The sequence below is a fragment of the Bacillus rossius genome, chromosome 8 (genome assembly GCF_032445375.1).
Source record: "Bacillus rossius redtenbacheri isolate Brsri chromosome 8, Brsri_v3, whole genome shotgun sequence".
Taxonomy (NCBI): Eukaryota; Metazoa; Arthropoda; class Insecta; order Phasmatodea; family Bacillidae; genus Bacillus; species Bacillus rossius.
This window is the reverse complement of record NC_086336.1, coordinates 44,125,804-44,151,346: the sequence shown is the minus strand read 5'-3', so window position 1 is coordinate 44,151,346 and position 25,543 is coordinate 44,125,804. Positions and strand designations below refer to the sequence as shown.

At 36.7% G+C, this 25,543-nt stretch overlaps 2 protein-coding genes across 7 annotated transcripts in view; one reads left to right on the top strand and one right to left on the bottom strand.

Moving 5' to 3' along the window:
- Positions 1-4,957: 4,957 nt before the first annotated feature.
- Positions 4,958-16,524, bottom strand: LOC134534816 (uncharacterized). 3 transcript variants are annotated; one of them, XM_063373418.1, is made up of 4 exons: positions 16,388-16,524; positions 13,425-13,528; positions 10,943-11,126; positions 4,958-5,674 (listed from the first exon to the last, which is right to left on the bottom strand). In XM_063373418.1, the coding sequence occupies exons 1-4, from the start codon at positions 16,452-16,454 to the stop codon at positions 5,391-5,393; spliced, it is 639 nt and encodes a 212-aa protein (XP_063229488.1). In that variant the 5' UTR covers positions 16,455-16,524; the 3' UTR covers positions 4,958-5,390. The 3 variants fall into 3 exon arrangements, with proteins under 3 accessions (XP_063229488.1, XP_063229489.1, XP_063229490.1); XM_063373419.1 differs by having other exon boundaries at positions 10,943-11,108; XM_063373420.1 differs by lacking the exon at positions 16,388-16,524 and adding an exon at positions 16,034-16,381.
- A 248-nt stretch (positions 16,525-16,772) lies between these two features.
- Positions 16,773-25,543, top strand: part of LOC134534815 (inner nuclear membrane protein Man1) — a 48,086-nt gene continuing 39,315 nt past the window's right edge. The window contains exons 1-2 of one of the 4 annotated variants that reach the window (XM_063373415.1): positions 16,773-17,968; positions 21,177-21,324. In XM_063373415.1, the coding sequence (XP_063229485.1) occupies positions 16,876-17,968; positions 21,177-21,324 (1,241 nt within the window). In that variant the 5' untranslated portion in view covers positions 16,773-16,875. Of the gene's footprint in view, positions 17,969-21,158; positions 21,325-25,543 lie in introns of all 4 variants that reach the window. The other 3 variants (XM_063373416.1, XM_063373413.1, XM_063373414.1) reach the window with 3 other exon arrangements.

Sequence of the window (25,543 nt, the reverse complement as noted above, 5' to 3'; positions counted from 1 at the left end):
AAAACACCACAAGTGCTAAAATGTCTCAGATTGAATGCTAGTGGCAGGTACACACAGGTACTTAGCAGCAGAAAGACAGTTTCTGTTGTGCAGAAAAAATTTATTTGCATTAACATCTCTAAAACTGATACAGTATTCACAACTGCACAATTGTGTTTTAGTCAACACAAAACAAATATTCTGTTTTCAGTTCATAAACAGGAAATAACCCCCATTTTTTATCTCTTATTTTTTAGCGTGTTTTCATTTGTTTGTTGAGGACCCGTTGCTCGATTTGACATGAATTTACTAATGGAGGCTGGAAAATTTAATTATTAAATATGTAATTATTTAAAATAAGATAATTTAATGTTAGTTACTATGAAATATATTGGTTCACAAAATACAAAGTTTAAAACAAGAATTTTTAATGTGCAAGATTACGAGACTTTGTACATGTTAACAATTCAAGAACGGGAATTCCAATACCAATTAACATGTGTGGTGGCTAAAATTTACGGTACCAAACATTTATACAGAAATTTGTTTCATGGTATCTTTGCACTGGACATAGTAAAAGTAATTTACGTGATGAGCTCTAAAGTATTTTTTTTTTTTTAAATTCAATTTTGAATAATTAATTTAAAAATGTCTGTCACAATATTACGAATGTTTCTTTGGAGTTCAAGCTTTTGTATTATCTGTTATTTGTAGTTGCAGAATGCTCTAAATAAATCAAGTATTTGTTATCTAATTTTAGATTATATTCAAGAATGTTATTAAAACACAGGATGTTTAAAATTGATACGTGTAGCTGGTGCACATAGCTAAGAATTGATGAGAGTTCAAAGTATGTAGTAGTACGGAAAGTGAAAAGGGTACTGGTGAATTTTTAGGTTATGACGGACTCTTTCATTTTCAGTAATATCAGCCAAGAGTTAACAAGTTTGTTGTGAATATGCAGAAATACAGATTTAACTAATTGTTTGCCTGCAAAGTCGGCATCTGCTGATTGGTATTAGCACAGATCTAATATAAAGTTCCACTACCAATATTACTAACTTACTTTATTCTAGCGCAATGGTTTGTCGAAAAATAAATTACTGACCTTGAGGTTAACTAAAACGCCAACATGAAAATTACATGTAATATAGTCATCTATATAAATACACAGTTATGATTATTTTTCTTAACTACAATTACATGGTGAACATTCAAACATTGTTAATAACAAACATAACTAGGTGTTATAGCTATCATTGTGTACCTTTAATCATTATATTTTTTCATGGTAAGATTTCTGAATATTTTATTGGCTTTTTTTTTTTAATTGTAAAATCTTGCTCACCTTGCTGTAGATTTGTTTTACTAGAAGCTGCATTGTAAATTCTGGGGTTCTAGTGTAAATGTTTTTGGGAGGCATTGCAAAATTATATTGGTCAATACACAGCTTTCGATATTTTGGATGTGGTTGAGAAGGTAAATTCTAATTAGGACCCTATTGTGTGCCGCAAATCAGTAAGCTCTTAGCAATATTCAAGGTTTTACCTTAATTTAATTTTTTGTAACTGATTTACCTAGCTAATTAAAATTTCTTTCTTAGTGTACTCTCCAATTTAAACTTTGCTGGACTGGTTTCAGTTTGTGTTACCCAGCATGATGCTACTGATCCAGCAGTCCCAAGTTAATTCAGCAAGTCTCATCATTTTCTCTTTGCTCCTGATCACGGGATTGGACCGTGACTCCGGGCGAGACTCCTTCTCGGAGTTACTGCTCTCGTCAGCGCCTACTGGAGCACGAGCCTTGTAAGATGTCGTCTGAACTAGGCAACTCTGGTGAGGCCTGCAGATCCATTTCACCACCGCCAGAGCACGTTGAAGAGGCTAAGAACGTCAAGTTCCCACTACGCCAGCTCTTCCTCCTGCACCCTCTTGCCCACCTTGTTTTTCGCTGGTGTTCCTGGAACCAGGTGTCTAAGAGCACTGACTCGTTGACTGTCTCTAAATCCAGTTTCTCCGCTGGTGGAACAAAGCCACGCCCCCAAGTGCGCTGCTAGCGCCTCTCGTGCACGACCTGTCGGTGGTCTGTAGTACTAACACTGGGTTGGTTCTTCCCCTTCCCGCCAGGTGGCGACTGCAGCCAGAGCCAGCGCCCACTTTTGCCATCAGCTGGCAGTTTTGGGAACCAGGCTCAGGTATTTTTTTTTTTTGTGAGTCCCTACTATGTAAGGAGCTATGGCCAATATCTTCTCCCATCTCCTCAGCATAGCTCCGCCCCTTTTGGCACCATGGAAGGCACCTTAAATATACGAGCTCCAGCTGGCTCGTTGCTGTTACCTTCCAGTGCGCAAACAAGCTAGTCAAAAACTCGAGCCCCATGACACGGAATTCATGGTTGTACCAAGATAGAGACCAGTCAGTGCCTGTGGTGAGATGTAGTCGCTTTGGCTTGGGAATACTATCCCCTTGTTGTCTTTCCTGTCTCGTAGCGAGCGATTTAGCAATTCCATTCCGCAGTAGTAATTTATTTCGGTACCGCATGTCTGCCTCGGCTGAGCTAACTTGATCTTCATATTCAGTACTCCCAACCAAATTGTTAGTGATTCGCTTTTTTGTTATTTTGGCCTTCTCTTTTCTTTCATGTCTGGACTCACTACGCTTGGTGTCGCTCTTTGCGTAATGTGGGTTCAACTGTAATCCCACCCTCCACCAGAATTTAATCATGGAGAGACCGGCAGACTTACATGTCCGCCGATGCAGGAGCTCTCACAGCATGGTCATTGGTTGGACAGCCCCTCAACTTGATGTCGCCTGCCGACTGGTTAGGCCTTCACTACGTTGTTTTTCCATCATAAATTTCACAGCTGGCAAGGAGATAATTTTACAAGAAAAGGTAAGGAAAGTCATTCTAGCACCTATGTATTTGGTTAAGTTATTATAGAAATAAAGACTTTTAATGTCACTGCGGCCGGCCGACAGCTTTATTAAATATAATTTTTCCAGCTGTTTGTAATTTTCACTTCGTAACTCCCGTGTGTAATGTCAAGTTTAGTTTTATTGCCAACTCAGGGCAATTTTTCTGTTCAAGATTATTTAAACTCGTGCAATGTGCTAGCTGTAAAACTGCAGCAAGTTGTCACTGACATAATTACCTCTCCCAGTGGGTTACCTCTAAAGAACTACTATTCCTGTACTGTATGTTCTCTTAAAATATCATAAAGCCAGTTAGTCCAAGATCCACTGGAACTCTGCAGCCAATGTTTGTAGGAGTTAAGCTAATTTATTTGACACACACTCCACTCTGACTTCAGGTTTTCTGCATATAACTGTGTTTGCTTTACATGGATCAGCACATGCTTCCAGACCTTTTTGTTATCAACGATAAGTTAAAAATATTTACACCCAGAGTGTCACAATTGTAAGCTAAAACACTAATAAAGGCCAAGGAATTACTTTGTCTAAATGCCGTACCACGATGTGGAGGGAGATGAATAGGAGAAAGAGGAAGGTTACCAAAGAAAAAATTGCTAATGCGTGGAATGATATGAGATTAGCGAAGAAGCAAGGTTGATTAGAGGGTTTTTTCTTACCTGGATTTATTTCGGTTTAAATATACAAAAAAAAAAACTTAGGTAGTTTGTCATTTCAAGTACAAGTACGTATGTTTTTTTTTTTGGGACAGCCTGTACTAAGATGTAGCACTGTTAGTGAATTGTAGCCATAATTTTCCAGTGTTAGGCTGCTTGCTGTTTCCTTTGCAACCAGGACCTGGGGGTTAGTAATTGTATTCCCCCCCCCCCCCCCCCCTTCCCACCAAAAAAAAATTAATGTATAACTTTTCAAAAACCACAATTAAAAAAAAAAAAAAAAACTATCTAAACATCTAAAGACTGTCAACATTTCTGTAGTCATAACTGTAAATGTAATCTCTACATATCACAGTGCTACCAAGTATTATGGATTTTCTGTAATTAATACTGATTTTTTATTATGTATTACAAATAATATAAACTTAATTACATGTTGGCTGCATATATATGACAAAATAATTTTGATACAATGAATTTTTTTTTTACATAATTCAGATTATTGCTTGTGTTACAGAAATAAATTCAGACCACAAGGAGAGTCAATAATGTAATCATTCAAATGTTGCAGTACGTAACAAATATAGTTTTCTTTTTTTAAAAAAGTAAAATGGCTTTTAGGAATGTGGTTTTTAAACGATGTAACGGATGGTTTAGCTCATTACTGTCTAAGCTTTAGTATTAGGTGTACCCTTTATCACATTTGCATTACGTGAGTTTTGTTGCTGCCATAAATGTAATTTCTGATAGGTGTGCCTGGAAGTTGGTAGCACTGACATCACATGATTTGTAATGTTTCACTTGAATTCTATTATTAATAATGGTCTTGTATTTATTTATTTATCCTTCTACTGGGGTAAAACAAAGTATTAAAAAATTGGTTGTCTGTAAAGTCGGTTTACGGACGATAGTTTAACGTGACAATGTCATAACAAAACATTGATGAAATGATTCAATTTTATTCATAAAAGTATGCAATCATTTTTATTTTAATAATAAAAGAATAAATACTGGAGATTATACTAGTAATCTGATTTTTAAAATGCAAGAATAATTAACCTTTATTGCCAAAATTGTTGTTGTAATAAGCAATGAAAACCACATTAACTTTTCACTTTATAAACAGTCGACGAAACAGTTCACATGTAGATGACTTGTAATTAATTTTAAAAACTGGCGTTTAGCTATAAAGTTTAAATATAATTATGAACAAGTTTTCATATAAATAAACTGTAATCAAATATCAATCATCAATTATATGAATCACCATAATATTTTAGTCAATTGTAACCTAACCTATTATTACTGCACTCGCAGACAGCGTAACGGAACAATGTGCGTAACGAGACACTTTTTCGTGCGTGCAGCCGGCGTTCATCGATTTATTAGACGTCACGTCAAAAAAAAATCTCGAAACTCAAGAAGCCCTGGTGCCTGGGCCTGGAGATTCTACCCCCTTACCCCTCCCTCTTGACTGCCCTGCTTACAACCCACCCTGTACTGCTTGAGAATAACACACAAAGCTGATTGTCCTGTCAATGCCAACATGTTGCTTGTGCTATTATTATTTTCATATTTAAATACACACGTACTCATTAGTGTGGTACGAGTGAATTATCAGTACATATCACATTGATAACATGAGGGGGGAGGGGGAGAAGTTGTCCACAAACAGTGTTTTATGGATTGTTTCTCGCACAACACAAAATGTTCAGCTAAGCCCTTCTTATCACATGTGCCTTGGCAATCTGCAGCAACCACTTCGAGAGTCCCGATTATTGAACACGAAAATCTGGGCTTGTATTAAATATACTAACTTCACACATCAGTCGTCTTCTCCAGATGAACTGTAGTCGATGCCTAAAGGATTAAGTTGTTTGCACTCTGTGTTTGTGTCCTTGCCTGTTTCCTTTAAGATTGAGTCGAACGTGAGTGGCTGGTCTGCCATTTCTGCATTCACGCCCCCACTGTCGACTGAAACTGTGTCTGTCTGGAGCTCCAATGCAGGTTGGTTCCCCTCGAGGTCTAAAACCGGTATCCTGATTTCGTCGTACTTCTTGGGAACCCCGTCCACGCCTGTCGCTGCGTCAGAGGTCAGCGGTGATGCACCTGGATACAGAACATCCCGCTGTTCAACAAACTGAATGGCTGAATCTACAACCAGGAATGTTGCACCAGTAAGGAAAAACAGTGAAACCCCATTATTAAGGACAGGATTATATGGTGAATTACGGTAAAACCGAAATAACACCAAAAAGAATGTCAAAACACAGCAATGCAAGTTAATACACTATATAGCACCAAATGCAAATTGTCATGGAATTAAGTAGCATTGAAGAAAAACTTAATTAGAATCATAAAAAAAGTAATCTTTTTATGTTTGGAATTCAAGTATTGTCATTTTTAAACAAACAACTGTACCAAAGTGCACAGATCAGAAAATTTAATTTTTTTTTTATTGGGCATCTCTTATTAAATCACTTTTAAACCACAAATGCTCATTAATTTAGTTTTATTGTTCACAATGTATCTGTTTTAGACCAATTTATTTCAAATTATTTTATTGTAAAAATGCAGCATATAAATTTTACCACTATTTCGGTGGAGTAAGTATTACAAAACAGCTTTTATAAAAATAAAAACAATACCACCAAAATCTTTTGTTGTAAACAAAAAATTTCACTAGAAACAAAACCATAAGATCTTGTCTCTACTCATAAAGTACCCAACTTTAAAGGATTAATTTTGATTTTCCTACAAAAAGTTTTAAAATTAGATACAGTTCCGGTTAAAGTTCTTTCTTTATCGAGTACAAAAACATTGGACTTTTTCAGTGTTTCACAATGAGATTTAACTGTAGACTATCACAACCTCAGATAAGCAAAATCTGATAACACTTGCATAATTAGAATATAATCATGTTTTTTGGTAGGTTCAGCGGTATCATTTATCCAGATTTTTTTTGTGTCAAATTTTTCACGTTACTCTATGATTCGCTTAATCAGTACTGAGGTTAATTTTATTAAGGCTTTTGACAATGGTTAGATCATATCCTAAGTGTTTGAGCTAACAAACCTCTGCTAACTGAAGCTTGGTTAGTTGAGGCACTACTGTAATACCTAGATAGTTGATTAGCTTGTTTGTCTCAAAGAGTTTCATGTTGACACGGCCTCGGACTGAGTGAGTGAGTGAGTGAGTGAGTGAGTGAGTGAGTGAGTGAGTGAGTGAGTGAGTGAGTGAGTGCCAACCAGGTGTTAGTAAACTTGAGGGATGTGGAGACCGAGCCCATGACCCTCCCCACACGAAAGCGAAGTGTTTGCGTTCATCTCCAGACACCGAGGACTAAAAATACATCACTGTGTAGTTGAGACATTTTGAATAAAGTAATATACTTTAAGCACATACAAACCATAGAAAAATTTTAAGCTAATAATTATTATTATGCCAAACCATGGTGGAAATTGTTTGGGTTGAAAATAAGAGGTACTGGATGAGTTTGAGAGGAGCATAACACACTGTGATTTCATAACTGACCAAAACGTTAAAGACTGGTGGAGCAACTTGCAATGCAGGAAACGCTGTGGTCGGATGAGAAATGCCGGAAGGGCCTGTGTTCCGTGCAGACCCGGCAGAAGGCGAGAAACTGGACTAAATGTCATTAAGTGTAAAGTCTTTAATCCAGCATTCTATGGTTCGGCGCACACTGTAATCCTGCACCACTTGAACAGCTAGCGTACAGATTGTTTCTTGGGTGGATTCCGGCTGTTGACTTTGGCATCCAATTTGCACTCCCAGCATTTTTAGTTAGCTTAAAGTTTATCATTACTGTTTTCATTTCAGCAATTTTTTTTTCATTTTTTTTTTACCAGGTTACATTTCACTTTTTCACACTTGGTATTACCATGACGTCGGCCGGGCCTACGCCCTCCCTAAGCCCGATGTGCCTCACGCCGTCACCACCCCTCTCCTCCCACCACCACCCTCTATTCAAACCTCCCGCTCGTGCGTGCGTGTGTGCATGTGTTTCTAGCCCGGCAAGAGGGCGCTTAGAAGCAGTGCGGCGACCCCCTAAAGTGTTAAGTTTTAATGTGAATTGTAAAACCTTTTTCATTCATTTTTTTGCCCCAGTGTTTTGTTGCAGTTTACTCATGTATTTCTTTAATTTAAATATTACGTTACTTAAAAAACTACAGACGTTGCCCGGGTGGACTCGAATAGGCACGGACTTGGACGAGGGTAGGAATGTTTTTATATAAATTCTCAATAACTACGTAAATATAATGTACTTTAAATTGCCAGTAGTTTTTATATATTTTTTAATGTTAATATATGATTTACTTAACTTTCGCCGGGGCACGGTATCGCAGAATGTAATAACGGTAATTGTGTTGGCGCGGGGGCGCCATGTTAGTCGAGACGAGCCAGCTCTCGTCCAGTTCATCTTCATCACCGACCGAGAGCAGACGCGCCAACACCCCGGGGATCTCAACCGTTGTAAACCACCGATCAAGTAATTCTGCATCTTTAATTATTTTTAAACCTTTTCGTCTGTCAATCCTCGGGGCAGCTCTAGGTCGGCGGACTGTATTAATAATTAATTATCTCATTCGAGTTTTTATACATTGTGTACTAAGCATACTTTATCGCATGGCCACGTGGGTGGACCATGCATTCACTTAAGTCGGTTCGTGCCTCAGGCTTTTTAACCGTTTAAAGTGTAACGTGCATAGAGGGAGGCGTGTTCGTGGAATTAAATCTGGATATAAGTAAAACCTGAGTGCTTTATTTAACCACGTGGTGAGTGAGCCTACTTAGCCTAGGAGTGTGGCGTGCCCGACGCCTAGAGCGGGCCAGGTCTGGATCTATATAGGGTAGAAAGGGCTGGTAACTCGTCCCCACCTGGGCTACGTCACGCCCTGAGAGCGAGACAGCCGGGTCCACGTGCCCTTACACGTGGTGGCGCCCATTCATAACACCTTAAAGTCACCAGGAACGTGCGCGCAGCCCTCAACCATTAAAACTACATTGATGTTCGATAATCTGTAGTCCCAACCGTGCTGAATACAAAACATTCTCTGTACTCATTGTCATTACGCTTACTGCAGTGTAATGACTGCAACTTATGAATTCTACCGTGCAAAATACAAGCATATAGACCAAACATATTAAAAACATTAGGCATTAAAATTTATTGCCAGCACTCTTTCATGATCATGTAACACACACCATCTTTGGTTGCTCTACTTCTTCTGGATTGCCATCACTGATGACGTGGCGTGTAAAGGTATAACACAAAGTCAGGTTTTTTGGTAACGAAATGTGGAAAATACATAAATCTTACACCTCCATACAACATGAGAAACAATGAGGAAATATATGATTTGAGTCAACATAAGTATTAAGTAAGACAAATAGCAGGTTTAATTTTCTTCAAACTTACATAAACCTTTAGTTTTAGATATTGGAAAATATGGTAATGGACTTTCAGCTCGTTGCAGGACAGAAGATATAAACTGAAGGAATATGTAAGTGAGTAATGGGACACACTGTGTTCTTACTCAAACAAATGCCTTGGTAAAATGATGGCCGCGGGCTAAATACTCTACCATTCAAGTAGGTTATTGAAACATAAAAAAGTTTTTCATTAAAAACATGAATAAAGTAACTACATGCTTGGAGTCTGTGTGTCGGAAGGGGGTAGCTCCTTAAAAATAAATAAAAAAGATGAGCTAGTCAAGAGTAACATTCCACTGATGTGGATTCTCCCTACTACCATAGCTAAGGGCATGGTCCCCAAAGCGACGCCTCGCGGAAGGCAGCTATTGTTTTCTTCTAGCGGGGGCAGGTCAGGGGCGCAGTTCTGCCAAGTTTGAAGGATTTTACGTAATTATTACAGTTTAGTCAGTTATAAAATCACATAATGTTATTTACGACAGAAACAGAGAAAATACGTCTGAATTTCTTGGGCATCAGAGTTTCAATAAATGTAGCTCATGTAACAAGAAGGTAACTTTATTGTAAAGTAATTTAAATATATATAAATCCTGAAACTTATTTTAGGATTTTAAATATTAAGTTCTTTCCAAAACTGTACAATTTTAAATTATTTAACGGATAAGTTGGTTAGTTACTGTACAGGAGCAAGTGCTAATTTTTTTTTGTGGTATTTGGCATAAACTTTTTTAACTTTATTTTATGTGGGTTATGTTGTACGAGTGATGGGTAGGGACAAGCTTATACGGTGGATTGCAATAAAACCGAAATAACACTGCAAAGTATGTCACTACAACATACTGAAATATAACTAAAAACATGAAATCAATCAGAAATATGACAAGACAAAACTTATCTCAAATTACAAAAATGGTATCTATTATTAAGGTGAATTCATTTCATGTAATTTATTAACCATGAATTTTGTAACAAAATGAATTAACTAAATGGACTGCAAAAATTATTGTTACATTGTTTCATCGTGCTTCTATTCTTAGTATGCTAACACATTTTTACATTACTGGCATTCACACATTTTTCAACACAAAAATTTACTGATTAATTAAAATTTTTCTGAGTAGTTATTTCTTTAGAAATGCTTATTCCTAATGATTTTATTGTATAAGTGCATCACGTGTCAGTCTAAACGAGACTATTTTGATAAAATATATTTAAGAAATATTTTAGTTTCATATTTGTTGAATAGGTAATACACTTTTTTTTATGATTAAAGACAATGTATGAAAATAAAAACATAGGGTTGCTGCAAGCTTTCAATTCCAAAATTCCCTGATGTTTACAGTTTTTCCAGATCCGACACAAATTATCCTGCGGCTCATATAGTGTTACCCCTTGGGTAAAAAGACGTATGTGCTTTCAAATGTCTTACCTCAGCAAAATAAATGTCATTTTAGACAGATACACGTGTTTGAATACAATTGTAATAGATTCACCTAAAGCTATCGCATGTAGGCTATTGAACTTGTAGGTAAGCATCCGGAAATTAGTTCAATCCCCTCCCCCCCCTTTTTTTGTGTTTACAGTAAAAAGACTAAGTTTTCAGAAATAGGAAAATCAACAAAAATTTTTCGTGATACGTAAACGTTTGAGGGGCCTGAACATTGGCGGGAATGGTGTTTTTCAGTATATCATTTTGCTGTCAGAAAAAAAAAAAAATTACAGAAATCGTTAGTGCTTTCCCTGACTTTTCCAGGTGTGTCCTGAACATTTTAATTTCCCAGAATTCTCGCTATTTTCCATCTTCTACGCCTGCAGCGACCCTGAGACCGCAACACAGGTATCTCCTGCATGAGGTCTTCTCCCTGACGACGGGGGGTGCACGGCAGGTGCTGATGGCAGCACTGAGGGCGACGCGAGACTCACGCGAGTGCCTCCGCTGGTAGGGCTGCACCGGCGACGCCGGCGGCGCGGCGGCCGGGCCCAGCTTGCGCAGCTTCCTCGCGAAGCTCTTGTACTCCCTCTCCAGGTGCAGCAGCCTCCTGCGGTACTCGCCCACCTTGCCGTCCGTGTAGCAAGGCACCTGCGAGTGCTGGAACAGCCCCGGCAGCTCTTCCCTCCTCAACTTTTACTGATCCCAGCGCCAGGCCGCAGCCGGCATTCGGTGCATCACCGTTATATCACTTTATGTGAGCGAGTTTTCTTTTCAATTAAATTTTAAAAGAAATTTTTCTACTAAAATCTCGGGGAACAGTAGAATTTAACAAGTCAGATGCTTACAAATACTTATTTAAGTAATAATTTTGCTTAAAAAAAAAAAAAAAAAACTTAACATTTTAAATTTTGGATTTTATTTAATTGGTTTTGATTCCTTTTTTTTTTTTTTTTTAAGTCAATTGTGTGATGCTTTCGTTAATAGAATATATACATACACATACACACACACACACACACACACACACACACACACACACACACACACACACACACACACATATATATATATATATATGTTATTTAAGTTATTTAATACATGAAACAAACATGTCAAGTCTGTATGAAAGACATGCTTACAGTAAGTAACATGTGTGTAAACCGGCATTAAATCCAGATTTCTTGCAAACACAATTCCTGTTGCTTCTGTAATGTTGGGCTGGATTTGGGAGGAAAACACATTTATTCTAGTCCGCGCTACAATCCTTCCAAATAAAACTCTCTGTAACATTTTGCATCTAAGTTGTTGTAATTTTCTTAATCTGTCTTCACTAATTTTTTTTTTATATTTTATTTCAATCTCCTTGAAGGAAGGGGTATTGACCCCACGGAAAACACACCCCCCCCCCCCTCCCGGCTACGTCTCTGCCCAGCGTTACCCGGGCTTAACGCAGTGTGCAGAGACTTCAATTAGAGATCTAGTGCAGGTTCTCAAAATCTCAGCGAGATTGATTTCTTCTTGTTTTGAATGTCATGATAGCTACGCAAGTAGACTTTCCTTTGCCTCGAGGCATCAGCTCCCCCCTTTCCACCTTAAAAAAATGCAAATAACTTACCAGCCATGATTTGTTTTTAAATTTGTGTATGTTATATGTAAAATTTTAAGTAAGCATTTTATCAGACCCTGTGTAACCACCAGTGTTTAAAGTGTACGTTTAATTTCACGGCCTTTGTGCAAGAACACCACGCAAACTCACTCTGAGTAATACAGACCACCACTGAATACATAATTATTGATAATGAATAAAATTAAAATATTAGTAGTTTGTGTGCAAAATTTCAAGCTTGGAGTGAATCTGTAAATTTTATTTAGATGGATCAAACATTTTTTTTTAAAAATATATTTAGAACCTTTTATTGCAAAGCTCGAGGGTACACAATAATTTTTGACTGTCTGGTCGGAATGTCTGGAGATGTAATTTCCCTCTAATTTTGAATGTCAGTCTGCAAAATTTAATCAAGAAAAACCAAAATTCTGTATCAAGGGGCGGGAAAGAGTAAATAGGGTAATTTTATGAAAACTCTCATATACAGTGAGATACCTTCCCCTTGTTTTGAAAGTCAAATGTTCAAAATTTTATCAAGCTTGGAGAACTGTAGATATATATTAAAAAAAAAAAAAAAAAAAAAAAAAAAAAAAAAAAAAAAAAAAAAAAAAAAACTTAAAACTAACACACACACATACACTTATTTATACCGTCGCTTGCATTTAATTGTTTGATACTTAAACATTCACAAATTTACTTCATTGCATTTTTGTGTACATTTTAAATAATAAGTACTAAATGTTATACCTTTAGAGTGGATTAAAATCTTATAATTCAGATTTTTACTTGAACATATTGCTTTAATGTAGAACTAACATAATTTCAGATTCTATTTGCGAAGTGAGGGGCCACGTGACAACTGTGTCACTCCCTTTATACGTCCTTGGACAGCTTGCAAGTTTTCCCATTTTCACCCTGGGGACTGGCTTATCGAAAAATTGCTAACTGTTCATTTTGGGGGTCTTTAAAAAGCACTGATTTCTGCTTGCCCGGTGATTGGCTACCCCGACTTTGGAGCCTTGGTTGACGTGAGGTCGGTATACGGGCTGCCTACCGAGATGATCTGGGTTTGATTCCCGTTGCATCCTTGGATTCATGCACATGGTGCGCATTGCCAGAAGGCTCAATTTAACTATGCATTGTAAGGCCTCATTCTCCACCATATTCCTTGCAATGGGGTCTATCTACCACTTTCTGGTACCAATATGGATGCCTCTGCACCCTAGAGTTCACTTACAAAAACTATAATTTTTGCTGTAATTAATTATTTTGACAATAAAATAGCTCAGATAATAATTTTGGTAAATTTTTTAGATTGGGCATAACTTTTTAAATGTGTAACTGTGAATACTGGTTGCGGTACGTACTGTCAAGCAAGATTCCATCTCTTCTTTTATCAACGGTAGCCATTTCCTAATTTCAGCTGCAGTCTTCAGGTGTTCCAGTCTCGGTCTCCTTTCCTTTTCGACTTCTGAAAATTGTTCCAAATGATTGCATCACTACAGACAGGTCACCAGCTATTGTTAGCACCATACTTATCAGGAGCATATGCAGAATTTAAAATTCTTTAATTTTGTTGGTGGAAATGACAGATTTTTAAAATTTTGAAGGAGACATGGATTTATCCCCTCCCCCCTCATCACCCCTTCCGGCAAACTTGCCTGATACCAAACTATAGCCTCATGATTTGTATTTCCTTTCATTTACCTATTTGTGAAATGTTATGAATTTTTAAAGTGTCGACTATTATATACCTGCTAATATTTTGTTAAGCATAATTTATTGTTGAATAGTGTCCAACTATTATATTTATCTGTTGTTTACATTGTGGATGCACAGTAAGCAGTGGCGTAGCCAGGATTTGCGTATGGGGGGTGTTAAGAAGCATGCGCCCCCCCCCCCCCCCCCGTATTAAAGCGGGGGGTCCGGGGGTCCTCCCCCGGGAAAATTTGGATTTTAAGGTGTAAAATAGTGATATTTTAGCAGTTTTCGGTACTTAAATTTAAATATTGTAATGGTAAAAATTTTATTAATTTTAATATGAAATTTGTTTGAGTGATGAATAAGAAATTAATTAAAGATTTGGTGCTAAGGGGGGGGTTCGAACCCCTAAAACCCCCCCCTGGCTACGCCCCTGACAGTAAGTCATTTATTACTATTCAAATCTCTCATTTAAACTAACGAAAATTTGTATACTGGCACACAAGTGGGATGTTAAGAACACAAATTTTTTGTTTTATGAAAGGGATCTTTCAGTATAGCTCGGACAGGTTGCTCAATGAGATAACCTCTACACTGTTCGGCAAACCACTGTATGTAGTGGACCTTATGGTCTGGATGCCTTACAAAACTCCCGAAGTGCACAGTCCTCCCCCAGGTGGCTGGCTGTCATTTTCTCCTCCAGTGATTATAGCTTTATTTTTAAATAATTAACAATTTAAAAAAAATATATTACCTAGGCTGATAAAACATATCCAGATTAAAAAAAAATTAAAAAATATATGTAATTTGAACATGTTTTCAAAAACACTTACAACACTATTTACACACAAACACACACACAGAAGTAGCCTTTGGTGATGCTGCTTCTCACACAGTTGAAATTGCAGGTTTACTTATTTGAGTTATACTTGCAATGGGCTTTCACCCAATGGCAAACAGTCCTCCCCTTTTATCACATAATCCCCCTCCTCTCCAGAGTCATCTTAAGTCCCTTGCATTATTGTATTTCTCCCCCTCAGCACTCCTTCCTCCAGCCCATTCCACTACCTCCCTGACGTTACTAGGAAGGTGTGCCTTCCGCCATTCCCTCGGGAGCTTCCACCCGTGATCCCTCTGCCTCTATTGCCTATCCCTGTGCACCCTAGTTCCTAGCTGTCCCCAGCTCCCCTCTCCACATTTATCACCTTTAATAGACTGACTAACCTTTTCTCCCTCCTGTGTAATGTTTCCCACCCTAACTCCTTAAATATATCAAATGGTCAATGCATTTCCCTCTCTTGCCCTTCCCTGATACTCCACATACACATCACCAAAAATAACTACTGCCTTCACTGTTAGTTTGCAAATTTTTCCCCCAACTTCTATAAAAATAAAAGGGAGGGGGGGAGTTGTGTATATCACTCCCCCCCCCCACATTGAGCAAGGGCTTCGATCACATGCCTTCTTGTAAAATGGGGTCAAATTGTACTTTAAATTTCGAATCTCGGTGGAGTAGCTTCAGCATTGGCAATTGTAGTTTATAGCCAGTGCTGTCACATATTATAAAATTTAAAGAAACTGAAAAATTAAAAATAGAAATATAAAACAAAGTCGCTTCCTGCTGTCTGTCCCTATGTATGCTTAGATCTTTAAAACTAAGCAAAAGATTTTAATGAGTTTTTTTTTATCGAGTGATTCAAGAGGAAGGTTTATGTATAATACATGCATAATGTAGTAGAGAAACACTGATAATTTAAGAGATTTCTAATGTGATGTTGTAAATAAACACATTTTTTTGCACTTACATTGCAAACGTGGGCTGAACCCTACGAGATAGATCAAAATAATGTACTACAGTATTGTACACCTTAAAAAGGTCTACAAAAAAGTCCGCAATGGTATATGTCTATCTCTTAGGGATAACCCACAATCAGTGGCGTAGCCAGGATTTGTGTAAGGGGGGTGTTAAGAAGCAATGCCTCCCCCCGTATTAAAGCGGGGGTTCCGGAGGTCCTTCCCCGGGAAAATTTGGATTATAAGGTGTAAAATAGTGCTATTTTAGCAGTTTTCGGTACTTATTTAAATATTGTAATGGTAACATTTTTATTAATTTTAATATGAAATTTGTTTGAGTGATGAATAAGAAATTAATTAAAGATTTGGTGCTAAGAGGGGGGGGCGGGGGGTTGAACCCCTAACCCCCCCCCCCTCCCTGGCTATGCCCCTGCCCACAATAACCATTTTTATCCTTTACTTTTTGCGAGAAATAATGTACCGGAGATGTATTGATTCCCCGAATTCCTCTGATACCATCGGATTTACCGTTCCAATTTAAACGCCTAAAATTTCCGGTAAATATATCTTTTGCAATGACCATTAATAAATCGCACTGTCAAACTTCAACGTTGCAGGCTTAGATTTCAGCGTTGAGTGTTTTTCACATGGCCAATTATATGTCGCTCTTTCAAGAGTAACCTCTAAAGAAACATGTTTGTATTAAAAAAGCTGTGAACGTTGTATATATAGACATTCTGTAGTATATTTAGTATCAGCATTGCACCCGTGCGAAGCCGGGGCGAGTCGCTAGTTAAAAATAAACGAAAGTGTACATAACTGTTGATCACTTCACCTTTACGAACGTTATGCAACCACCACCTATTGAGTTGACCGTAATTTTTCTCATGATTCCTAGCCATTAAACCATTAATTTAACTATCCAACTTCTTCCCTGACGCACATTCTATTGTCAAATACCCCTATCGCTTTACCACCCCCCCCCCCCCCCCCCCCCCCCCGCCCATTGCCGTTTCAGCATAGATAAATGTCCAATTAGAAATCTTTGCCAAGAAAACTTTCAAAATATACTAATGCAGACTATAACACATGCATTTTTGCTTATATTTATCTTTAAAATTGTTTACTACAGAGTAGAGTTCAGCATTTATTTTCATATTGTTCCATGAACTAACACTTTTTTTCTTATAAGTTGGAACTCTATGATCACCCTATGAGCATGTGCATCATCCAACGACCTAGAGATAAATACATTGCGTGTGTCTTCGAAGGCGTGTGTGTAGTGTAGTATCTTTGGCGTGCAACTGTTGTAAACGGCGGAAAATGGCGGCTGTGAATGTGTTGTCGGACCGTGAATTACGGCGAAGACTTAAAGAATACGGCGTGAATATTGGGCCTGTTACGGACACAACAAGAAAGCTATATGAAAAGAAGCTGGAGAAACTAATCTCGGAAGAGAAAAAGCCAAGTGAGGATCTAGGGTCGGTGAAGGCGACAAGATCGCGAAGAAGCTTGTCGCGCGGGAGCTCAGTTGCTTCCGTAGGTGAGAAAGTTTTGGACCGGTCAAAATCTTCTAGTGCTTCTGCTGACGAGCTTTCAGACGGTGAGTTACGCTCGAAGCTTTTGGAACATGGCGTGGCCGTTGGTCCTGTGACGCCGACGACCAAAGGGGTGTACGTGAGAAAATTACAGAAGCTCGTTGATGAACCAGGGCGAGGGCAGATAAACGGTCCTTGTACATCCGGTAAGACCACCAATCGCCCCAGTCTGTCGCGATTCAGTTCCGAAGAGAGCGATGCTGACGAACCTGCCAGTAAAGCAATGCCTCCCCCTAGCTTCATGTCTCGGTTCCAGACCAAGAACCAGAGCAGGGTGGTGTTGGATGCCAGTAGGGTGTCTCCACAGCCGGATATGACAGACACCAGTGCAGAACCGTCATGGAAGCGGGGGTCACTGTACCCCGACTTGAGTGGCCACAGTACTCTGACCAAAACTGGAGGGATTCTGTCTTCGAGGACAAGTACGTTGGGCAGGACCAGTTCCCGCTTCTCCAGTGGTATCTCGTCTCCGCGACATGAACATTCCAGGAGTGACGGTTTTGACACAGGATCCGACTCAGATGTCCCAGGACCTTCGTACAGTTCTAGCAGGAAACCTGACTATGGATCACAGATTAGTCCACCACGGTCTTCATTTTTAGACAACTTCTCATCATTTACTTCAAGATTCTCATCTACGTTTAGCAAAGGAGGTGCAGATACTGGTTATAGCTCTGCAAAGGATAGACTCTCAACAGCAAGAAGGTTTGGTGTAGACGATGCTTCATCGAGGTCCGTTGGCTCTAGAGATGCAGGAAATTCAGGCTATGCATCGGCGTACACACAGAAGATATCTTCTCAATTGAACAGCCCTCTTGGTAAGATTAAATTTATTTCAAATTCATATATTTTCTATCTGTGGCATTTGCTTCTAAATTACCTTAGTCCACCATCCAGGCAAGCTTCTTAAGGGAGTGTGATAGTCACAATTTAAAATTTGTAATTTTATCGCTCTTAACTCATTTACTATCAATTGGTTAAAAGTATGCTTTCTTTATGATAGAGGGAACATATTTAGTTACATCAGACTGTTAGATATAGAGACTATTGTTAATGAGTTATTTATTAGAGTAGCTTTTTCGAAAGAAGGTAATTGAACTCTGTAATTGGGGGTTATAATATAGGGGAAGGCGCATCTCAGAAAGAAAATAAAAATCTGAAAATACAATATTTTACTTGTTGATATATTTTCTTATTGTTATGTATAATGCAAAACTATAATTTATTTCATTACCTGAGCATTATTTCTTAGTAGCATGTTTATAAAAGAATTTGATTTACACAATGTTTATTTGGAACAAGATGTTTGCATACTGTGAGCAGTTGTAAGCCAGGTAAATATTGAGGATGGTCCAATCAAAACAAAAGCATGTAAAATTTGAAAAATAATTTTTTTTTTTGTAAATGTTTCTTAAAAAACTGCATTTCCTCACAAACTCTATGTAGTTTACCAGAAATCATTGTTTTAATGGTTAGGTTCAGTACAAAAATTCAGTTGTGTTTATAGGTTTATGATTGGTATAAAGTTATTGTAAACATTACCTGTAATGTAAAAAATTGACATAAATTTGTGTTGTGCTTCAGTAGTGTAGCAGAGATTGTTTTCCTTTAAGAGATATTCCTGATCATATTGTCACCACCCTATTGTTTACTAGCTGCAACTTCATCCTGTGGTTCTGCAGAGATTCATATGAACATAGTGTAAACGAGGCTGTGTTAAAAAACAACGGGTTTTTAATGTCAGTACGTTACGGCAGAGGCCAAGCTGTTTTCGTCCCTAATAGGATTTCCATTTCAAGTGAATTTTTTTAAATTAGGGTAGAAAACAGTCTTTTTCCTGGCTGTAATGTACTTACATTAAACATCTCTGTCTTTTTAAAAACAGTCTCTGCTACACTATATTGCTAAGTATCTCCGGAGAAGGATCAAGTTGCAGCTAGTATCAAGTAAACAGTAGGGTGGCGAAAACAGGATCAGGGATAGTTCTCTTTGGAAAACAGTCTCGTCTAAGCTATTAAAGCACAACACAAATTTACATCACTATATTTACATTATAAAAACGTATAATAGAAGAACAGACAAACGATGAAACCGTTCGAAATGTAGTTTAAGTATCCCATTCGAAGTATTATTAATAATAATAATAATATAGTATTGTGTTAAATTAATTTTTTTTAAGTTTTAATAACAAATGGTAGCATTTATTATCAGATACCTTATGTTATTTTTACCTGTAAGCAATTTAATTCTGTGTTGAATTGTTAATGTTATCCTTCCATTTGTACCATATTTGAGTGTGAATGTGAAGCTTAATGTTCACAAACATGTGCTCATACTGGAATAATTTGAAAGTATATTTCATACAATTTTGAGCAGTTTAATGTGAAGGTTTGTAAACATTTTGATTAAATTAATAGAACATTCTTGAAGGTGTATAAGGTTCAATGAGTTTCAGGTTCTGTTTTTTTAAAATCTTTGGTTCAGAAAGTATCATGTCTGAATGTTTATGCAGGAATATTGAAATAATAATCCAGGAAATAATCTAGGAAAAGGGTATATAAAAAAAACTAATAAAAACACATTTTATTCTGGACAGTTTTCTAATTGTTCTGTAAAATGGTATTGAGACAGTAATTAGTTTACCTGTAGTTTTCATGCTTTAATGTTTTGTTAGGTTAGCCACATGTCAAATAATGTAAAAAGTGTGAACAGTTGGTCAAGTTTGATGAGCTACATTAATTATGTATCACTTAGACATTAAATATTTTTTATTATTGTAGCTGACATATCAGATAAACCTAGCTTTTAGCAAGAATCAGCAACACGTGTGAAAATCGAACCTTACTCATTTTTGTAACTTCCTACAGTCTCTCACAACATGCACATTTTAAACAACATGCGAATGTCATGTTCTAAGTATTCAACATGGAGAAAACAGTATCCATCCATGAACCTGCAAACGGGAAAATAAATTATATCAGATAAATAAATAATACAATTATTTCTTTTCCATTTTACAAAATAATTAGAAAATGTCAGGAAGTAAAATAAATGCATTTTCCAATGCACCCCTGTCATAGATGATTACCAGTATTAATTTTATTTGTGAATGCATAATACATAATAGTACATTTTAAAGTGGTTTTACAAATTTTTTCTAGGTTGGTCGGTTTTTAATAGGAAGGCAAGGTTTTTGTAGGGCTTAGTGATTAAAACTTAGTAAAAGGATTGGTTAGGTGAGCCACTTTTAAAGTACGGTAAAATTGTTGAAAATAAATTTAAATTCTTGCAAAAGTTAATTTTTCTTCCCACTGGACCTTGAAAAAAGTGAAAATGTGAAGCTATTTTAATGAATAGTTTTCCTGTACTTCATTTCTCTCTCCACTGTCAAGTTTTTTTAGAATCTAGTGGGAATTGAAAAACATCCTCTGGTGAGTCAGTCGTAAGACAATAAATATGTAGTACTAAAAAAAGTATCTGAAAAGAAAAGAAAAAAAAAATACCTCAAAGCCTCAATTACATACGAGTGAGTTCACTATCTACTCTCCTGCAAATCCACTCTTGATTATGCTCATTAATAGAACTCTCCACTCGCTTCGCTTCAACGAGAGAAGTTGAAGACTTTGGATGTTACCGAATACCTACCTAAAGGATCATTCATGCTTAAAGGTTCCTTGAAAAGTATATCTTACCAGCCATTTTTTGTTGACCTTCCAAATAGTTGCCTGGATTTTTACGGAATCACTAATGCAGTCCTTCGAAAAATGACGATTCACTTGTGTCCTACCACGCATCTTAGTGGGTTTGTAACACTATTGTTTAATAAAAAAAAAGTCTCTCTATCAGTACTCACCAGTAACCTTGGTAACAATTTCATGTGTTCTTTGTGTGGTTGATGTTGCATATAAACTTACAATGTGAAACTCGGACGCAGTTCAATGTTTTCAACATTCACCGTAATGGTGATGGGAAATAAGCTGTAGTAAGTAGCAGAAAATGGCGTTGCAGCTGAGATGCGGGTTCCAGGCGCCTCCACCGGCAGGTACTCTACGGGGAGCGGCAGCCACTACCACCACTCGACCCCCGTCAGCGTGAACGACGTGAAGGAGCGGGACGTCGGCGAGGACTCCAGGGGCGTGCTGGGGTCGCCCAACGGCCTCCACGGCACTCGCAGGTCAGCGTGGCTCCGCGAGCTACCAGAAACCTGGACTGGACTGGTTGAAGGCTCTACGGAACATGCCCACAAGTTTCAAATACAAATTTTTTTTTTGCCTTTTACCTTTGCAAACCAAAATTTTAAATACCTAGGGACAAGATTTTATGATTTTATTTTTAGGACGGTTTTGTTTTTAAAACAGAACATTGCTGCGTTACTGTCTTAATAAAATAATAAAAAAAAAGAAGGAAAAAAAAAAAGGAATTTTCAACAAGAATGAATATTTTGCCCCTTCAAAATATTTTAGTCTCATTTCGACTGACACCTAATGCTCTTATACAGTAAAATCATTAGTAATAAAAATGTTTAGAACAGAACTTCTCAGAAAATTAAAAATAAAAATAAATTGGCAAAATTTTGTGTGTTTAATACATGTAAAGTCATTTATGTAAAAATGTGTTACTAATGTAACAAATGCAAGATCAATCAATATTACATTATTTTTTTTTACAATCCATTTATGTCATACATACTTGTACAAAATTAATGCTAAATTTATTACATTCAATGAATTTACATTTTTGAGTTCCATTATATTAAATGCTGAATAATGTCATGTTTTCTTTAGTTACATTGCTATGCTAAATGGTGTTTTAACTTGCGTTTCGGGGTTTATATTTGTATTGACTTGCTTTGTGGTTTGGTTTTATTGCAATTCACAGTTTAATCTTATATTATAAATACCCCTATTTGTTACTCAAATATACAATCAGTTGGCTTAAAATAAGAGTGTAGCTGCAAATTCGTAATTGTGTTTATACTTTATCTTAGGTTTACAATTTTTAATTATAATAACAATTTCAAGTCGTATATTATTTTTTGAGTTTATTAAAAAAATTAACCACTAATTAGCCAAACAGATTAGAACATTTGTGCGTATCTTTGGTGGTTGCGTGCAATACTTTCTTCGGATCCGTCATATTGTAGAGTATTAGTCATATCCTTGTTTCTTCTGTCATGATGTGTGATTTGTAACGGGGAAACTTAAGTGATGTTCCTTCAAAGATTTTAAAAATTATGGTTTGGTTGCTTAAAAACAAGCAATTAAAGGCTTAGCCAAAGTATGGATAGCAAAAGAGTGGATTATTTGTGTTCTTCAAAAATTTTAAAAATTACGTTTTGGTTGCTTAAAAACACGCAATTAAAGGCTCAGTCAAAGTATAGATAGCATAAGAGTGGATTTTTTGTGTACAAAATTACAGTTTTGCTATCATTAGGGTGAAATGATACCTAACTTTGTTCATTATTCAATATAAATCACCCAGTCCATTAGCATTTTATTAATCTTGGCTACCTATATAGCAAACGTTTTATGAAATGTGAAATGGCAAAACATTATTGTTAGAGCCACGGAAATTTCGTGGATTCATTTAGTCGCAAGCTAGAATGCAAACCTCCACACTGTCGCACTGTGTTAGTGTTTGGACCGCAGTTATCTGTACACGCCCCTCTACGACCGTGAGCCAACGATGACCAGCTAGGAGAGAAGTAAGCGAATCAGGTAGTGCCAAATAACAAGGATAAAAATGTCCTCGCTAAGAAATCAACCAATGGGAAAGTAAACATGGGTCGAGCACACCTATAACTTTGAATTCTATCCTGAGGCCAGAGGAATCCGCGAAATTTCCGGGACTCTAATTATTGTGGAACCTAATTACATGTAATGTAAACAGCAGACGTAGTAGGTAAATAAAAATTGGAAAAAAAAAAAAAGCACCTAGAAAAGGATTGTTGACATGCTTGTAAGGAAAACAATTGACGTGTGTAGAAAAAAATATTTGTGCAAATTGCACTAATTATGTTCTTATTTATGTTGGTAACTATTGGCGTATTGTTTGGTTATTTTTATTTGTCTTAGTAGTAATGCAGTGTTAAAATTGTTAGCCACAGATGTAGGCTCATAATGGTTGAGTGGTCAGATTGCTTATTTCCTAGTAACTGTGAGCTAGTGGGGTTTTCTCATGGTACTTCTGTTTCTGTCGGTGCTCCATTCTCATTTCATTACCCTTCATTGTCTCATGTGACCTCGAAGTAGAAGTGTTAAGCTCTGATTAAGTCATTCGTTAGATAGCCACAGATATATCTTTTTTTTTTTACATAGTACATTAAAGGATCACAACTTTAAAATTCATAATTGGATGTGTGTTATAAAACACCCCAATTGCACTATAAGGATGAACCAATCTAACTGGTGGTTCAAATGATCTTTATTCAAGCTTGCATTTACCAAATTTAGGATTTCATGTAATACAAGTGTTATAAATGCTTTTTTTTTTCTTCTGGCATCGCAATTTTTTCCTATGTAAAAATTATTTGAAATACTTATGGTTTTAGTTATGTCTAATAAGGGCTTTTATTTCATCATACAGTAGACTCCCAACTATTCGGGATAATCACTTGTAAGCGGTCGACTAATAATTGAAAACAAAGAAAAAAAACCTTATATTTTTTTATTCTCGAATATATTAGGCATCTGCGAGCAGAAGATTTTCACTTCGAGTCGAGCTCGAGCGAGTTTGCTAAAATACTCGCGAGTATCGAGTCGAGTTTGAGTTTTTTTTTTTAAGTTTATTGCACATAAATTTACTGTGATGGAGTAATAAAATGTGAGAACTTTTGAGAAAAATATGGAAATAAAAAAAGAAACCATTATCATTGTTAGCCTACTAAATTAAAAAATTCGATATTCCTAAAGTATTTGGAATTTCTTATCTCCGCCGGTTGATTTGAAAAGAGGAAGTGAAAGAGCATAGAATAAAAGTATTTTCAGATTTTTAGCATTTTTTTTTTCGCATATACCGTTACTCTACATATTTACCAAATTGTTTAACCTCAAAATTAGTGTCAAATATCTGTAACTTGTCATTAAGTTTAATCAATTTAAAGTAATAAAAATAGAAGCATTTTACTTAATTCAATTTACACTTGCAAAAAAAACTTACGCACAATAAACCTACATGGAAATTAAAGTCTTTTTCAATGTCCTGTAGTCTGAAATATGTTTACTCATGTCATCAAATGTAGAGCTGTACTGAAGAAGCCGATTTTGCCAATATTTAGTTGAATCGGCATTTCTGCCAACTTCCAATACTCTTGTTAATTTTCGACCGATATTACTGAAAAACGAAAGAGACTGCCATAACCTAAAAATCCACGAGTACCCTTTTCACTTTTCGTAGTAGTACTACATTCTTTCAGATCACATTATTTCTTAGCAACATGTGCCAACCGTACATATCAAGATTTAACATCCTTTTTTTTCAATAATGTTCTTTAATTTTAATATGTCCTAAATAAATACATTACCATCACGGTAAATACACATCTCGGTTATTACGGCAACTATAGTGCAAATGTGGTAACTATCATGCTTCTGCAGTAGTTATGGTATCTACAAAGAATCTTTAGTTCTTTTTATGGTAATTATCTTAAGATAACTATTGGAATTGTACTGTAGTTATGGTACATCATCCATATTTCTTCGTAAGTTGTTGTTCATTTGTATTTTCTTCATATTTATATTTACGTGCGCCATTACTGGCAGGAATTTTCATAAAAATGTTAAACGGGACTTTATATCACACATTTAATGGTGTAAATGATGAGACCCCGGACAATTTAAATGCTTTTTACAGTAAAATGCGGGAAATGTTTCCGCATAAGGCGGGAAATACTTCCGCATAAAGGAGGAAAGTGATACATTAATGCTATGCGGAAAATTATAGAAGTAAAAAAAATTAATCACGGAAATTCGTAAATCCCGGGTACGTAAAAATGATGTGTTCATGTATACGGTCGATCATGTTACATTATAAAGTAAAGGATAATAGTGTTGTAAGACTTTTATTCCGATATAATGAGAGTTTTTTTTCTATAGGTACAGTGCAAGAAAAGCTCGCTCGAATTTCGAGTTGTTGAAAAGCCACGAGCTCGAGTTCGAGTATTACTAAAAAACTCGACTCGAAACTCGAATTTCGAGTACTCGCAGGTGTCTAGAATATATCTAGACAAACAGTGTAACAGTCGCCCATTGAAGTAACGCTGTAATTTGTTCCAGTAAAACAGCACAGTAAATGCAGTTTTTCAATACGATAGTATTTTAATTTTAATTCAAATAATTTTTTTTCCAATCAGGTTAGTGTGCTTTGCAGACACGACCATTTTAATCTACACTACT

Coding starts and splice junctions, on each gene's coding strand:
- LOC134534816 (XM_063373418.1), bottom strand. CDS start 16,454: ATGGCTAGGAATCATGAGAAAAATTACGGTCAACTCAATAGGTGGTGG. Junction 13,529..16,387: donor GTTGCATAACGTTCGTAAAG/GTGAAGTGATCA, acceptor AACAATTTTCAG/AAGTCGAAAAGGAAAGGAGA. Junction 5,675..10,942: donor CTACCAGCGGAGGCACTCGC/GTGAGTCTCGCG, acceptor TTCTGTATCCAG/GTGCATCACCGCTGACCTCT.